The sequence below is a fragment of the Chaetura pelagica genome, unplaced genomic scaffold (assembly GCF_000747805.2).
Source record: "Chaetura pelagica isolate M959 unplaced genomic scaffold, ChaPel_1.0 scaffold587, whole genome shotgun sequence".
Taxonomy (NCBI): Eukaryota; Metazoa; Chordata; class Aves; order Apodiformes; family Apodidae; genus Chaetura; species Chaetura pelagica.
The window spans coordinates 180,524-197,556 of record NW_009953909.1 but is presented as its reverse complement, the minus strand read 5'-3'; the positions used below and the strand labels follow the sequence as shown (position 1 = coordinate 197,556).

The window sequence follows — 17,033 nt, the reverse complement described above, 5'->3', positions numbered from 1 at the left end:
GGAACACTTCCCTCCTGTGCCCTGCTCAAACTGTAGCTGTGGAGGAGTGTCAGGTGTGCTGAAACATGCAGTGCTGGCTGGGTCTGTTTTCCCAGGAAAGCTGAAATGGAATTTAAAGAGAGAAATTTGGATTTTATGATCTTAAAGGTCTTTCCCAACCTAAGTGATTCTGTGGTTAGAGCCCTGAGAGCAAGGCAGGCAGAGCTGGGACCTGCCCTGCTCTTGGGTGGCACCTAAAGGAGCAGCCAGCTGGTGCAAAGTGTCACTTGGTGCACAGGTTTGGAACCAGGGGACAAAGGTGCCTGTGCTGTCACACCTCCTGGAACAAAGGAGATGGGTCTGCAGGAGAACAGCCTGCCCCAAACTGTGATAGAATCGTGGGCTGGGTGGTCTGCCCACCCTCTGCCAGAGGGAAGTTCTGGAGCTCTGATAGCCAGATGTCTCTTGTTATCTGTGTGTGGGCAAAGGCTGCAGCTGTGGGGGTCAGACACGGGCTCTGCTGACATATCTTTGTCTGCAGACAGGGGCAGCTCCACGCAGGGAGCTCCAGGCTCTGCTTGGAGAGGAGGCTTAGGAGGACAACAGGAGTGTGCCTGGAGCTGCCCCCAACCCACTGACTGTTCAGTCTGGCAGAACTTGTCAAGTGGGGCACAGGTTGTTGGGGAACAATCCCAGCCCCCCTGGAATGGAGCCCCTGGGGGTTCTGCAGCAGCTTGGAGCTCAGGTAAACCAACAGACTCCAGCTATAAAATTGCACGTTTCTAAATTACCTTCTGACTTGTGCTTCATTGGAGAGCTGACAGATAAATGTGAGGGGGAGAGATAGAGAGTCTAACTCAGGAAAAGCTCTGTAAGCAGACACCCCAGCAGGGCAGTAAAAGTCAAGATGCTGTGTTGAGTTTCCCCTTCAGGTGCCTGGTGTGGGGGAGCTCCATTTCAGCTGTTCTCAGAAACTTTGATCTGAAATTACTCCCTCTTAATCTGACTAATTTAGCAGCTGATCCTTTAGCCTGGCCTTTGTACATGTGGTGCCTTTCTGGCTCATCTGCTGTCTCCTTGCTGGACTTCTTGCTCAGGTGAAGTGGTTTTGATCCTTCTCCTACTGGTTTTCACCTTGTCACACGTCAGTGTGAACAGCCTGTTCGGTCGGTAGCACTCAGGTGGGACGGTGGAGGAACTGGATGTTGCCAAAACTGCTCCTGGGCTGACATTTCCTGGAGCAGACTGAAAACTTCAGATTATATTTTCCACGTGGATGAACACGTTGGATGTTTTGTAGAAATTCTTTTTTATAATCAATACGTTTAGCTGAATGGTCCTGGCTCTGTTCTGAGTTGTTTAATTCTCTTCAGTGGAAGTCCAGGTCATGGAACCATAGAATGATTTGGGTAGGAAGAGACCTTACAGTTCATTTAATTCCAACTCCAAGCAGGGACACCTCCCACCAGCCCAGGCTGCTCCAAGCCCCATCCAACCTGCCCTTCAGCACTGCCAGGGATGGGGCAGCCACAGCTTCCCTGGGCAACCTGGGCCAGGCTCTCACCACCCTCACAGCAAAGAATTTCTTCCTGTTGTCTAACCTAAATCTCTCCTCTTCCAGCTTAAAACCATCCCCCTTGTCCCATCACTAGGCACCTTGGTTCAAAGTCCAAAGGGACAAGCTGTCAGGGTGTGCATCTCAGGTATGGGTGCTTGTGAGCAGGTCACTGAACTTTTTGGGGGGCCTCTCCCACAGCTGTTTGAGCCTGGGTGTGCTGCACGAGAGCAGTGATCAGTGGTGTTTGAGGTGCACGGGTCCTGCGCTGCTCTCCAGGATGAACTGAGCTGCTCCTCTTCCTCTGTTGGCAAGAGCTGTTGTCAGCAGAAACCCGGGCTGGGCTGCAGTGTCTCCTCAGGCTCACGTGTGGTGGGTTTTCCTTCTCCAAGGTACATGACGGCCAATGCCGAGTCTGACTACGACCGGGACACCGAGAGGGAGAGCGAAGAGGGGGAAGATGCCGTGAGCTCTGACGCGGTCGGGACCACGCGCCGGGGTTCCCTGCAGCTGGGCACTGAGGCTGAGCCACGTGTACCCTCGGATTCCGGGCAGGAGGAAGGGCTGGGCCAGCTCCTGCAGCAGGCTGACCGCCTGCACTGCGGGGACGCGCAGGAGAAGAGGGAGGGGTTCCAGCTGCTCCTCAACAACAAGCTGGCGGTACCGGTCCCTCTTGGTGTTCTCCAGCATGATCTGTGTTCCCAGAGAAGGGGCTGGGAAGAGGAAATGGTGCCTCTTAGCAGGGTCCTGCAGTACAACTGGGCCAGTGTCATCACTTCCCTGTGTGGAGCAGTAGTACCGTGTGTCTGCAGGGAACTCGGCCAACCCTCTGGGAATGTTCCCCTCCTTCCGTGTGCGACAACTCAGGAAACGTGGAGAGTCCCAGGACTGCCCAGTTGTGGGGGGGTCAGGGAATAAATCAGTGGGATGTTCAAGCGGAAGGGTTAGGGAACACGTCATGTTAGTGAATGAGATTGGAAACCTGGGGGGGCAGGGGTTTCACTGCTGTAAAGAGTGTGGGTGAGTGCACCGGGGGGCCTGGCCAGGGGGTGAGGGACAGTTGTAACTTCTGCTTTCTGTCGATGGCAGAAGGGGTTTTGATGTAGAACGTGCCTGTTTCCACCCCAGTATGCAGAGCAGAAGGACTTCCTGTGGCGCCTGGCCCGGGCACACAGCGACATGTGCGAGGTCACCGAGGACGCCGACGAGAAGAGGACGTACGCCCTGGAGGGTGAGGGGGGGCCTGGGGCCAGGGGGGGCACTTCCAGCTGGCCCTGCATGGCTGTTGAGCATTTTCCTTCCTGAAAGGCAGTGCAGACCACAGGCTAATTCAAGGTATAAAAGCTGGTCTCTCAAACCTGTCCTCTGTGCTCCGTGATTCCACGCGGTGCTAAGGGGAGTTTTTGCTGCAATGCATTTTGTCTTTTTGTGCTGCCAACTCCTGCAGATGTAAAAAAGAAATTACATTTTTAAATGTGGATTTACTTAGAGTAGTCAGATTAGCTTCATTCCCTCATTCTTCTTTGCTGTCTCGAATGTGGTTTGGTTTGGGTGGGTCAGAATAAAGAGTCAGTTCATACTGTAACTGTATCTTACATGATTATTCGTTTCTGGCAATCAGTGCAGCCATTTAAAGCATGACATCTTCACTTTTATTTTGGTAGTCCTTTTAGCCTGCACTTAGTTTTCAGCTTTTTGAGACTATAAGTTCTTGGGGGAGAAAGGAAGAAGTGAGGGGCAGGTCTTAGATCTGAGAGTGCAATAAATCAGAGCAAAACTGCTGAAAGCTCTGACCTTTTCTTACCATGGTGGAGAAAGCCTGTTCCCCATAGACAGCTGCTCTTCCAGGTGAGGTGCAGCCACATTGCTGCTCTGCTCAAAGTCTGCATGACCTCTTTGAGTGGTCTGGGATGTTTCCTATGGCTGCAAGAGTATGAAATTATTTACAGAGCACTTTCACACCCAAGGTCTTATAAAACTACCAAATATATCACTTTTTATGCTGTTCTGCTCTCACAGCCTCAGAGGAAGAAGTTGGGAGAGAAGGCAGCTGCTGTGTTTCTTACCTCTGACCCTTTGTTTGCAGGGAAGGAAGATCTGGAAGCTGCCTTACAGAAGTGGGATCAGAGTGCTGAGTGCCATCAGTGGTGGGTGACTTTTCACTTCTTGCTTTTAAGAAGCATCAGAAAAGGACTCAGAGATTGCTGTGAGCTGAGCTGCATTAATTTTAAAAACCCAACAAAAACGATCAGCTTTGGTTAATTGGCATATTAAAAAGCAGCCAGAAGCTGAGGAGCTGGTGTGTGCCTGGCAGGAGGCTCCCCTGGCACCACCTGTGCAGACCCTGGGAAGGGGCAGATTGGAGCCCCCTGGTCTGTGCTGGGTGTAGCTGGGCTGCCAAAGGATGTCACACACAGAACTTGCAGAAAGCTAGTTCCTGGCTGGGAGAGCTCAGCAATTTTCTTGTTGTTTCTTGATTCTCTTTGACAAGTCCTGTGTTTCCTTTGGCCCCTTCTCAGCCCCTGGAGCCCCGTGTCCTGTATCCTGCACAGCCCAGCTCACAGCCAGCTGCTCACTGTGGAGGCAGAGCCTCAGGAGTTACATATTAAAGATGAATGAGGTTTTTCCTGTGTGTTCCTCCAACATTCTCGGGTTCACTGTGGGTTTTCACTCTGATACTGACATTTCAGTCATGCTCCCTGGTGCAGAGATGCTTTGTGCCAGGAGGGGATGTGTTTGTCTCAATCAGCCAGGCCTGTGAGCTTAGTGCTGTGCCAATGTTCTTGTATTAATCTTAATTCTGGAGTGAGGAGAAACATAATTCTCCCCAGACAGCCTTTTATAGGCTTCTGGAGAGTGTCTGCTGGGCTGGAACTGCTCAGGGCACTGCTGGGCACTCTGCAGAGCACTCTGGCTCTGACATGACATGAGACAGCAGCATGTGGCTCTGAGGGCCACATGAGGGGATGGGGGCCAGGGGGCTGAGCTGGGAGGGGCTGCCCAGTCAAGCCCACCTGTGTGTGGTGGGAGGAAAATGTGTCAGTAGAAAGCTCTGACAGCCCAGGTGGAGATACTGCAGATGTGGACATCAGCTCCTGCACCTCAAAAGGCTTCACTCTGCAGCTCTTGTCACTGGGGTTGGTGCAGGTGGCACCTTCCTTGGCAGCACTCATGGTCCCTGCAGTCTCTTCTGATGGTTGGAACATCTCCCTCAGGTACCTCCAGGCTCTTTGCTCTTGGGAGAACAGCTGAAACTGTTCTGAGTAAAACCAGAGCTTTAAACAGGTGTGAGGTCACTTCGTGAAAATGGTTTGTTCTACCCCAAGAATACCACTGGTATCTTCATGCTCCCTGGGATGAGTACATCTCATTCCCCAGAGGGAACACATGTGGCCCATTCCTGGCACCTCCAGGGCAGGCTGGAGATCTTCAGCAGATAGCACTGACACAAAAATGCAACAAAACTGAGGACACATTGTGTCCCAGCTGAGGGAGCCAATGAAGATTTCAACTGTTGTAGGATGCAGGGGGGCAGAGAAGGGGCTGTTTCAGCTCATGTTTTCTGTGACAGACACTGGAATTTTGACTGAAATCACCAGTGTTGATGGTTTCAGCCATGTGTCTGGGTGAATTCCTGACAAGCTAACATGGAACTTGGCAGGATTTGCCAGGTCTCCTTGGAGCCTGAATGTGTGCATAGGGTTGTGCAGTAAGTGTGGAACAGAGCACTGATCCAGAGAAGTGTTTGCTTTCTAGTGTTTAAGGAATCAAGAACCCAGAGTTGGGAGGGACCTGCAGAAAGTCATCTCATCTCTTGCAGTGCCAGGTGTGCCAGAACTGTCCCTGAGCCCCAGAGACTTCCAGTGATGGAGCCTGGCCAGTCCCCTTCTCTTTCCTTTCTCCTGTTTTATCAAGTACTGTATTTAATTGCATAGATACCATATATATTAAAAATAATCTCTATATGAATGATATGCATAGCTCTGTGGGCTCTTCCTGCTGTCAGCCTTATCTTTGCTTTTACTTCTGTCCTCTCCAGACATGGGCAAAAAGTTGATTGTGAGGAGCTGTTTGTAATAGCATCCATTAGTTGTTGTATTCATCCAGTCTTTGGAAGGGAGGCAGCCCTGCTGGGCCCAGCCTGGTGCTGAGATGTGCTCTGCAACCCTCCCAGTCTCCTTCCTGCCTTGTGGACTCTCTCCAGCTCATCCTTTTCTTCTTTCTTTTTTTTTTTTTCCCCTTTTTAATGTATTACTCAAAAATTGTATATAGTCCTTTAGCTGAGGCTTCCAAGGACAGGATCATGTTATTGCCTTGAGCAGCTTCTGATCTACTGTAACTTTTAAATTTGATTTTCCTCTGTGACCCCCTCCCATTAATTGGTGAATTTTCTAGCATTTGCTGCTCTGCAGCCTCTTTAAATTTAATCTCCACTATATTACCCAGTTTAATGGAGTTATTTAATAGCATCAGTGCTGCTGGGACTCTTTTTGCTACTCTTCCAGTGTCTGTTTGTTCATGGTCATTTTCAAAGGACAGTTAATCATGAAAAAACTGGGGCAAAGGAGACTTGGGTGATTCATTCACTTGAAAACAAAGTCAGGTTCTTTCTGGTGGGTGCTTCTCAAAACAGATCAGACAGATTTCCAGCAATGAGCCTCCCGTGTGTGCCCTTCAGTGAACTGCACATCAGCTCCACACCAGTTCCAGCTATTCCATGTTCCCTGTGTTTGCTTCCAGGAATGTCACAAAAAGGGTGCTACTGCTCCTAAAACAGAGTATACACCAGGCTGTCTTTTGGTCCCTGTTTGTGTCTCTGAAAGCAGGAGATCTAGGTTACTTGGACATTCCTGTCTCTCACTGGAAGCTCCTGCACTTTTCCATCTGTTGGAGAGACACTGAGCTGCATGAACCACTGCTGGTTCATCAGCAGTGGCTGGTGCTGGACACAGGAATTAAAGACAACCCCAAGTGTCTGAGCAAGTTTTCTGGAGGTGGTTTGGAGTGAGTGTCTGAATCCATCCTGGGAATCCAAGGGTTGCACTTCTCTGTCTATTTTCTCAAAACCATAAAAGTTGTTTTCATGGACCATAGTGAAGACCTTCATACAAATATCTGGGAATTTTATGGCTTGGCAAAGGGATGATGTTCATCCTGCTATATCCATGGCTCTTAGGATTCCACTCATGAGTTGAACTTGTCTGAGGTCCCTGCAGGATTGTGAGTGAGGCTGAAGTTGTTCCCAGACTCACCCCTGGCAGTCCTGGGAAGCTCACTGAGCTTTTTGCAAAGTTGTGCTCCCAGTTGCTGTATCACTTCAGCTGGAAAAATGTTCCCTGTTACATTTCCCACCGAGCTGGGCAAGCCTGTGGTTGAGGGCAGCTCTTGAGGAGAAGAGGTTTGGGGCAGGTTGAGGGGAGTTTAAGAAATGAGGTATTTTATTTTCACTTTCTCACCATGCAAACGTGTGTTACCCACCTGCAGTTAAAAATCAATGTGCCAGCCCCTGCATTAGGAGGTTACACACTTCAGTGAAGGGGTACTAATTACTAAATGAATGGTTATTTGCATGTGTGTTCCCTTGCAGTCTGGATGCCTGCATGCTGATCACTCCTTCCCTTTCTCCAGTGAAGAGATTAACATGTACCTGCTCTGCAGGGGGAGGTTAAAAAACCTGGTAATGCTCATAAAATACCAGGGAACTTCTAAAGCCTTTTCAAGATGCATATTTTGGAGCTCTGCTTCTCTGAATTGCTCACTTGAAACATGAGATGGGAGAGCAGTGCAGGGAGGGAGGGGGTTTGAACATCTGTGGTGTGGGGAGGTGAGGTGGGAAGGTGCAAACCCACGGGTAATGAACCTTCCTTGGCTTTCCCAGCTCGGGCAGTAACGAACCGTGCTGGGTACTGTGCTGCTCAGGCTCAAAAGTCACCACCTTTTACTAGATGAAACTAAATGGCTTTGCACTTGTAAGACTGAAAATGTGTTGTTTCCTTCCCCACGTTGGGTGGCCGTGCTGGGCTGCAGGATCTAGGTAGGTTTTCAGTGTCCCCCCTGGAAGCAGAGGGTAGAGAGTAGAGCTGGAGCTGCCTGGGGTGGCTGCTGAGCCCCGTAGAGCTTGCCCTGTGCCTGCTGTAGTGATTGCTCCTCATTGCTCTGTGCTCTGACACAGTCCTGGTGCTGAGGGAAGATGTTCAGGGTGTAGAAGCTCCTGCCCTGTGGAGAAGGAAGGCAGGGAGTGCTTGTGTCCCCTCCTGCTGCCCCAGCAGTGCCCTTCAAGCTGCCGCCTTCCCACACGCTGCGCTTTTATCGCACACTTCACCCTGTGAAGGCTGTGCAGCATCCCTTGTGCTCCCGAGGAAGCTGTGAAGCTTTCATGCATTTGTGTCCCTCCCTGCTGAAGGTGCCAGGGTGCACGTAGAGCTTGGTCTCACGCCAGCCCCTCTGTGCAGTATGCTGTGCCTGTGTGGGCAGCTGGCGGAGCACGAGAGCATCCAGAAGCGCATCCAGACCGGGTACATTTTTAAGGTGAGTCCCAAGGACCTGCTGGGTTCTGGGTGAGTACTGACCAGGGCTTGTTGCTGCAGGAGGAAGTCAGGAAAATGGGCCCCAGCTCTCGTTAGGGGAGCCTCAGGTCTGAAGATGCTGTGAGTGGGTGGTGTGGTGGGAGGGTTATTCCAGCACCCTGGGATGGGGGGGCTGCTCTGGCTCCCACTGGGTGTGCTGGAGTATCAGAAAGAAAGGCAAAAAGAGGAAGAGTGTTGCACTGCTGAAGGTGCCAGGGTGCACGTAGAGCTTGGTCTCACGCCAGCCCCTCTGTGCAGGTATGCTGTGCTGTGTGGGCAGCTGGCGGAGCACGAGAGCATCCAGAAGCGCATCCAGACCGGGTACATTTTTAAGGTGAGTCCCAAGGACCTGCTGGGTTCTGGGTGAGTACTGACCAGGGCTTGTTGCTGCAGGAGGAAGTCAGGAAAATGGGCCCCAGCTCTCGTTAGGGGAGCCTCAGGTCTGGAGATGCTGTGAGTGGGTGGTGTGGTGGGAGGGTTATTCCAGCACCCTGGGATGGGGGGGCTGCTCTGGCTCCCACTGGGTGTGCTGGAGTATCAGAAAGAAAGGCAAAAAGAGGAAGAGTGTTGCACAGAAACGTGTGTGTGATGGGACTGAGAACTTGCAACGTGACATTACCATGGTGATAAGACAGAGCACCAGCCCTTCCTCAGGCCCTGCACCCTTGGGAATGCAAATCCTCAAAGGATTGAATCTGCCTCAGGCTCCTGACCTTGCCTTTCATCCCCAGCTGGGGTGTCAGGGCTCTGAGGGCACCTCAGCAGTTGCTGTCTGGTGCTGTGTCATCCTCACCTCCTTAGTACTGATGTGACCAGGAAGTTGGTTATGTCAGAGCTGTGAAAAGGTGGCAGCACAAAAGGAGGGGCAGCCTCGTGCTTGTGTGTGTGGGGATTCCTGGCTCTGGGGCTGGTAACACCCTGGGTTTCTGGGTTCACTTAAACCATTTTAAGAAAACGTAGAATCTCTTTGTAGCTGTAATTTGGTCACTGGTCACACTGTGGGCTTCTTCCATCTTCCCACATGAGCTGCCCTGCTCCTGTGGATATTGTGTTTGCTCATAACAACAATGTAAGGTGTGTTGGGGATGGTTTTCCACAGGAACACGTCGATAAAGCGATTGAGCTGAAGCCAGAGGATCCCAAGTCTCACTACCTGCTGGGCAGGTGGTGTTACGAGGTACAGTCATTTATTACTCCTTATTGCTGTTTTCTTCCTCCTTGGGATATAATTCCCTGTTTGAGTGAAACAGCTTGGTGGGTGCAGACCACCAAGCTCTAAGGACACTCTTCAGCTGCTGGACTCAGGTACTGGGTCAGGAAGTACTGGCATGGAAATGTCCAAGCTGCTTGAAGAAGTAGTTTTCAAGTTGCACTTGTGTGGGATCTACAGACTCTTCAGTCCTGAGACAGTGCCAAGAAGCCCCCCTGCTGATGTGGTGCATTCAGAATTGGAGCTCAGAAAGGCTCAGGGTTCTGCACTTAGTTTTTCAGTCCCTGCAGGCAGCACGGGAGGTGGAAGGCAAAGGGTGGGTTAGGAGAAGCACTGGCTGCAAACTAGCTGACTGCTCCCCCTGCTTCACCCCGGGAAAACAAGCTGCCTTCAGTCCTTTCAGCACATCTGGATGTGATCAAGGGCATTTCAGGCTGGCAGGAGCTTCTGCACACAGAATCTCTAATCCTTGGCATGTGTTTCCTCTGCCCGTGCCCCACGGAGCCCTGGGAGCAGCTTGTGTTTCCTGACAGGGAAAAGCTTGGAGTCCAGCACCATCAATCAGTTAGGGCCTGTGAAAAGAAATGAGAGTTTGCAGTAACTGTCTGCTTTTCAGTTTATCCAATTCAAAAGCACTTTGCTGCTGTCAGAGGGGGAGCTGCATTGCAGCTGGGATGGTTGACACTGGTCATTGCAGAGGAGCAGTGAGCTGAGCTGGTGGGAGCTCCTGCTTGTTCTCTTGTGGAATTTTTGCTCAGCCTTGCTGCTCTCAGAGCTGCTGAAGCTGTGGAACAAGCAGATTGTGTAGGAACATGTTAGTGCTTCTGCTGTCTCATGGTAAGAGTTATACAGCATCAAACAAAGGAGCTGTTTTCAGGAGTTCCTGTCCTGTGTGCCCTGGTCCCCACGGCCATTGCAGGGGGATTCTTAGAGGAGCTGGGAGCAGGAGAATTGAGATGGAATCAAAGAGCTGCCTGGCCCTTCAGATGTGACTGGTGGTGGGAAGGATCCCTGGGTGGTGAGAACAGGTTCTTGTCCCAGATGGGAGCTGGGAGGCAGGAGGGCTCTGTGCCCCATGCAGAGGTGGGACCTGCTGGGGCTCAGCTGTAGGGACAGATCTTTGAGTGTTATGCATGTGGCACCTGATGTGTGGAGCTGCAAATCTGACCTGGGGCAAGAAAAGCAGATCAGGTTTAATTCTGTGGCCAGACTTGGAGACTGGCCCAGGCTCTGCCAGCCCTGCCGAGGACTTTGGCTTTCTCCCAGGCTCACCAGCTGCAAGAAACCAGATGATTCCTTGTCTGTTTCTCCAGGGGGCTTTGACAGTTCCATCTTGCTGTCTCTGCAGGTGTCCCACCTGGGCTGGCTTGAGAAGAGAACTGCTGCTGCCTTGTTTGAAACGCCCCCGAGCGCCACGGTGGAGGATGCTCTGCAGAGCTTCCTGCGGGTGAGGCCGCCTGGGGGAGCTGCCACCCCTGCTGCTCGACAGCCAGACAGAGCAACCTGGTGCTGAACAGGCCAGAACTAGACCCAAAGTGTCCAGAATGGGTTTTAAGGAGCTTCCTTTTAAAAGCTGCAGAGGGGAGAGGTTCATTGCTTGCCACCAACTGCTGTGGGTCTGTGGAGCTGTTGGAGCTCATCCCCACACAGACACTCATTCTGTCACTGTAACTCCTCTCAGATATTTTATCAAAGCTCTGACTGATCAGGTCAAACCCCTCCAATTCCAGCTTGTGAAGACTTTAAGGTTTCAGGGGCACGTTGCTTATGTATTTCTAGAAAGAAATTCTTGGGAAGACTTCTTGTGGTGCACAGATCCTCCCTTCTGAAGGGCTTTTGTTTGTCCTGTTGATGGAAATGAAGTTGAGACATGGCCTGAGAGGCATTTTTGAGCAGACAGCTCTTGTTGCAAGGGTCTGCACCAGATGAAGGAGCTACCCAGACTGTGCTTGGCTGTGCCTGTGAGAACTTCTCTGAAGCTCCCCTGATGAAGTGTTACAGAAACAAATTGTCCCAGTTCATAACTCAAGAGACTGGGCCAGCACTTCTGCAGACTGCAGAGTATCATACTCATTCCAATTTCTTAGAACTTTGCCAAAATGTAGTTGTTTGAGAGGGAGGTTTGGGATCTGCCCTTGACCATGTATTTTCCAGCCAAGTCCTTTGGGAGAGCAGTTTGAGGCAGAGTGTTGTGTTGCTTTTCACTGGAGAGAAGAACAGCTTGTCACTGGTATTGATGAGTTGGAGCAGAGCTGTGGTTGCAGACAGGACCTGGAATTTTTCTCAGGCTCAGCTTTAGTCACATACAGAGGGAATTTTGAATGGACACAGAAACATCCCTTCAAAAGCTCATTGCTTTTCCCTGCACAAAGTGTCCTGTCTGGGTCTTTGGGCAGCCAGGAACTGGGAGAAGGAGCCCCAGCTCCCCCAAAACCTGGGACTGGAACATCCTGGCAGAGCACACGGGGAGTCTGAGTAGAGGTGGGATGTGAGTCGTGCTGGAACAAGGCTGCTTGGAGCTGAGAGGAATGGAAGAGGGCAAAGGGAGATGGGTAACCAGGAAACTGGGAGGCAGTAGCTGGGAAGGCCATGATAAAAAATTGGGGGAAGAAAATGGTGAGGAAGCCAAGTGGGTGAGACAGAATGGGGGAGGGGGTTAAAGAGGGGCAGGGGAAGGTGGTCAGGCTGGGTCTGAGCTTCCCTCCCTTCTCCTGTCACACCTGTGGTGGGTGAGAGGGTGAGTGTTGTTCCCTGTGTCACGGGCACTTCACAGACTCTGAGGATGTTCTGACCCAGCCAGGCAGGCCCATGAAACCCTCACACTGATCTGGGCACTCACAGAGCAGGGTTTAGTCATCTCTGTTTTTAACTTCTTAAAGAGGTGCAGGGAGCCTGATGTAAACTGTAGGTGTGTCCTTTGCCTACCCCTAATGTCTGCTTTTCTCTGCCTGTCCCACCCTCCCCTCTACTCTTGGCAGGTTGAGGAGCTGAACCCAGGGTTTTCCAAAGCAGGGAGAGTCTACATTGCCAAGGTAACCACCCTGTGCTTCCTCCCCTGCAGGCCTGTGCTGCCAGGATGAGTATTGGTTTAAAAAGTTACCCTTGGCTGCAAAGTGCTAAGCAGCTCTGAATTACTCCTTGCAGAAGCAAGATCCCCTCTTCCAGTTTTCATCCATCCCCCTCATCCCATCCCTCCCTGCCCTTGTCCCAAGCCCCTCCCCAGCTTTCCTGGAGCCCCTTCAGGCACTGGAAGCTGCTCTCAGGTCTCCCTGGAGCCTTCTCCTCTCCAGGCTGAACAGCCCAGCTCTCCCAGCCTGTGACTGTGGTTGGAGCTGGTTGCAGAGCTGATGGCACAATGAACCTCTCATTGAGGGAGGATGAAGGTGCTGCAGGGACTGGTCTGCAGGGACTCAGGGTTTCTGGAGGCTTTGGGGATGTCCATGGCTCTGTTTTGAATTCAGCAGATGCAGAACTGGGGCAGCACTCACAGAACAGATCATTCTCCCCCAGAACTGTCCTACCAGGCAGGAAATTCACAAAACACACACAGGCACTTACCCTGCCATGACATTTAACAGTCTGAAGCCCTCAGCTGTTGTCCTTATCCTTAACTGTTGGCTTTCTGTGGCAATTCCAGCCAGGATTGCATTGCCTGGTTTTTTTTAGCAACCACTTCCCTTTCCCACACTGATTTCATAGTCCCCAGGTGCCTCCATGACTCTCCAGGCACTGGAAACCTTCCTGTTACACGGAGGGATGGCTGTTCCTCTGCTGTTGGAGGGGAGTTCATGGTGAGGAATGTTCCACACCTCCTGTGGGACCTGGGAGACCTGTCAATGCTGCAGTGCTGGCAGCTCAGCCTCAGTTTGAGCAGCCCAGCAGCAAAGTTCATGCCCTCAGGGCAGAGCTCTGGTGGTGGTGGCAGCTGAGGAGCAGTGGGGAGGTGGAAATAGAGCTTTGAAAATGGTGAAGATCAGAGGGACAGCTTAAAGCCTCTAACCAAAAAAACCATCTCCTTGTCCAAAACCAAACCAAAACACACAAAAAAAAGGGCATCTAGTGCTGCAAACCCTGCTGGTGATCTCAGTGCTTTGTGGGTGAGACACAGGGAAAGTCAGAAGCCTGAAACCACAGAGTGGAAATGGCTAAGAGGTAGAAGTAGTCCTTTTCATTGGTTGCCAGGGCCTCTACTTGCTCTGTTTCATTTGCTGCCTACTTTGTCCTGCTTACCTCTTGTCCTGTTGCTGTTTTTCCCTCGCAGTGTTACAGGGAGCTGGGGAACAACTCTGCAGCTGCTCTCTGGATGAATCTTGCCTCGGAGCTGCCAGCTGGTACCAGAGAGGTAGCAGTTTCAGTCAGCACACAGTGGTGATGGGCAGAGAGAAAGTGATTCCAGAGAAACAGTTGTTTTCTGAAAGATGTTCCAGCTTGTAAGCCCAGGCTTTAAACTCTTTCCTTCCTTAGTGTGGACTCTTCTCTGGGGGCCTGTTACTAGAATGCCTGGAGCAATTCAACAAGATAGTGAGAAATGCTGAGGAGCTGAGTGGTGAGATGGGCAGGGCAGCCCTGCAGTGCCCCCAGCAGCCCCTCTGCTGCTCCTGGGGCAGGTTAGAGACACCTGTGGCTGCACTGCAGGTGTCCAGCACTGCAGCCCTTCCACTGGAGAGTCTGCAGACCTGCTGAGCAACTGCAGCACCTCCCCAGCACCCCACCTGAGGCTTTCAGGGAAGGCCAGGAGGGAGCAGCAGGCAGCAAAGCCATCAACAGTTGATTCTCTCCTGTGCTCTGAACTTAAAAGTGGGAGTCGTGTCAGGCAGTGTCACATGTCAGGCAGTGCTGGGGTGGCTCTGGTGAGGTCTCTGCAGGGGGTGGTTCCCTTCATCCATCACAAACCTCCCACCGTGGTGAGAAGGAAGAACAAAAGTGTTTATCCAGTTTGTGAAAGTCAGTGAGGAGCAGAGGTTGGAATTCTGCTGGTTGGGTCATCAGTTCCCATCTCAGAATAGTCTTGGTTGGCAAAGACCTCTGAGATCAGAGTCAAACCATAAGGAAACATGAGAGAAGCTCCTGTTGGATCCTGGAAAACTTCATGTGCCCTTCAGAGACAGGAGCATCCAGAGGGAGGGACAGGGGGCAAAGGAGAGGAGCATTAGGAGGAAGAGTGTGAGGTTGGGGTTTGCTGAAAGCCTGGCATGGGGGTGGGAGAAGAAAAGAGAAATGGTATTTTTAAATTGTCCCAGTGAGTGTTTCTGTGTCCTCCTGTTGCCTTTCCAGGATGCAGAAAGTGAGAGGGAGCTCGAAGAGATGCAGAGCAGCTTGGTGGAGTGAGGGGATGGAGGCCCCTTCCCCAGGGTGCTGCACGGGCAGAGGTGCCAGCTGGAGGCTCTTGGGGTGCAGAGGTGCCAGCTGGAGGCTCTGGGGGTCCCCACAGCTCTGAGTGCCCTGCATGGACAAGCCCCAAGAGGAGAAGAGCAGCAGGTCCAGGAGGAGACCTCGGTGGGAGTTCATGGGATGGAACTTTGTGTTACTTTCCTCCTCACAGCACTGAATATGTTTGTTTTTTAAAATTCCTTTAAAGTGTCACATTCCAAAGAGCTGGTGTGGGGTGTGTAGGTAGAATTTGTGCTACAGAAATGTTTGTGATTATCTCTATGTCATAGATACATGTGAGGTGCACACTTTGTGATACAAAATATATACCTATTTATATGTGCAGCTCTATATTTTCTATCACAAACTCTACCCAGCAGCCTGAGCCTCAGGCCTGCTCAGGGAGCTCTCTCAGCTGATGCCTGAGGAGCTCTACAGCCCCAGGGTTTTCAGGTTAATTGTTTTTCCCTTGATGAGCTGCCCTGGCTGCCTCTGTTGCAGTGAGGGCTGGCAGGGCTGGGGGAGGCAGGTGTGGAGCTGTGGTCCCCGTGTCCCTGCCTGCCACCAGTGCCAGGCTGGAGGCCACAGGGTGTTCTCAGCCCCTTGACTCCTGTGGGCACTGAGGCTGTGACCTCAGAAAAGGTCACTGGAGGAGCAGGAAGGAGGCAGCAGTGGCACAGCCCACGGGGAGGAGATGGGCAGCCAAGTCCCAGCCTTGCCCCTGCCCCTCCCTGGGTTCTCCTGGGGCAGCCAGCACTGCTCCCTGCCCCAGGCACTGCCAGGGACCAGCAGGATTCCCCTCCCTTGGTTTGTAAGGGGTGCATTGCTTCTGTCAGAGAAGTGAACATTCAGGTTTTCAGCTTTCAGGACCTTCCCACTGACCCCTGCACCCACAGGAGACTGAGAACTTCAACCCTCTTAACCCTGCTGGGTTTGAAAAGCAGTTGTTTGTCAGTGAAACCCTGGTCCCAGGAGCAGGAATATCCCCTGGCACAGCTGATGCTTCCTTCTAATGTTCCTCTACCAGTTGTTGACCTGTTCAGTGACACCAGGAAGGTGCAGGTGGCACCTGCCCCTTGCTCTGCCAGCCTCGGGTCCCTGTGCTGCACCCTTGGCACCCCCAGAGGGGCAGCAGCTGGGACAGAAGCCCCCCAAGCACTTCCCAAGGTGCCCCTGGCACCCCAGCTGACCAAACCTGTCCTTTTTAGCTGATGTTTTAACATCTGTCCTGCCCTGCTGGGCCAGTGTCTGGGAAGTGTGAAGCACAGAAGTGCAGGAGTAAAATGTGTCTTCAGCTCACATTTTGTTCAGCCCCTTGCACGTGTTTATCAAGCTGACAGGCTTTTTACTTGATGAAAACACCACAGAAGGGGGAACGTGTGGCTCATTGCAGCCTAAATCCTCCCATTCCATGGATTGGGCACTTCCAGCTGTTTGGGGTGGGGTTTTTTTGTCCAAATTAAACTCTGAAGTGGTGGTGCTGAACTCCTGAGACCCAGGCAAGGAGCTTCGTTTGCTTGGGATGCTAAAAGCTGATACTGGGAGATGGAGCAGTGAGTCCTGGTGGGCTGGGGGGGCCCTGGAGCCCTGAGCAGAGCTCCCCTGGGGCTGGGGGCACCTGCTCCCTCCCTGGGGGTTTTGTGCTTGCTGTGTGCTCCCAGCTCCCCACGGGAATGCTGAAGCTGCCTTTTTTACTGTGGTGTTTGGGATGTTTCCCTGTGAACGACCAGGGTTGGGTGTGGTTTGGTTTTCCTCCCCTTTTAAATCCTTGCACAGGGTTGTTTTCAGCACTTTTTCTTGGCGGTTGCTTGAGCCGAGGTGGGAAACCCCCAGCAGGGATGTCACCCCGAGGGGGTGGTGGGGAACCTGACTCTTCCACAGAGGGTCCTGCTGCAGGGGGACGTGTGCTTGGGTGGCTGTGGGACCAGCTGGCTGTGGAGCTTTTTGACAACCCGCAGGTGCTTTGCAGGCTGATCCAGGGCACAGCGGGGATCCCTGGAAGGCTCCTGCCCTGAGCACCTCCCAGCAGCAGGGAATCAGTTTCCCTGCTGCAGTTTTGGTGGAGAGATCCAGGCTGCTCCCCCCCGGGTGGGTTCTTCTGGACTTATCCCCGGGGAGGGGGGGGGGGAAGAATAATTTCCTGGAGCTACTGGTGTCTTCGTTTAAAACCAACCCTACCTGTGGTTCAGGTACGGTGCTGGCGAGTGCCCGAGGCTGTTCCGATTATCCTCGCGGTGCTGTTCTCTTTGGAAGAAATCATTCCCAGGTCAGGAGAGGGGGATCCTCCCTCAGCTGCCCGTGGTGCTCCCTTGCTTTTCGTCGCCCAAACCCCCCCCCTTTGTCCCACCCCCCC

The 17,033-nt window shown here is 52.3% G+C and overlaps 1 protein-coding gene across 1 annotated transcript in view; it reads left to right on the top strand.

Moving 5' to 3' along the window:
- The window catches only part of RMDN3 (regulator of microtubule dynamics 3), a 25,338-nt gene extending 10,700 nt beyond the window's left edge, over positions 1–14,638 (top strand). The window contains exons 4-12 of the mRNA XM_010001465.1: positions 1,927–2,194; positions 2,663–2,765; positions 3,621–3,681; positions 8,359–8,434; positions 9,200–9,277; positions 10,659–10,757; positions 12,289–12,342; positions 13,572–13,652; positions 14,585–14,638. Of these exons, the coding sequence (XP_009999767.1) occupies positions 1,927–2,194; positions 2,663–2,765; positions 3,621–3,681; positions 8,359–8,434; positions 9,200–9,277; positions 10,659–10,757; positions 12,289–12,342; positions 13,572–13,652; positions 14,585–14,638 (874 nt within the window). The remainder of the gene's footprint in view (positions 1–1,926; positions 2,195–2,662; positions 2,766–3,620; positions 3,682–8,358; positions 8,435–9,199; positions 9,278–10,658; positions 10,758–12,288; positions 12,343–13,571; positions 13,653–14,584) is intronic.
- The last annotated feature ends 2,395 nt before the right edge of the window (positions 14,639–17,033 follow it).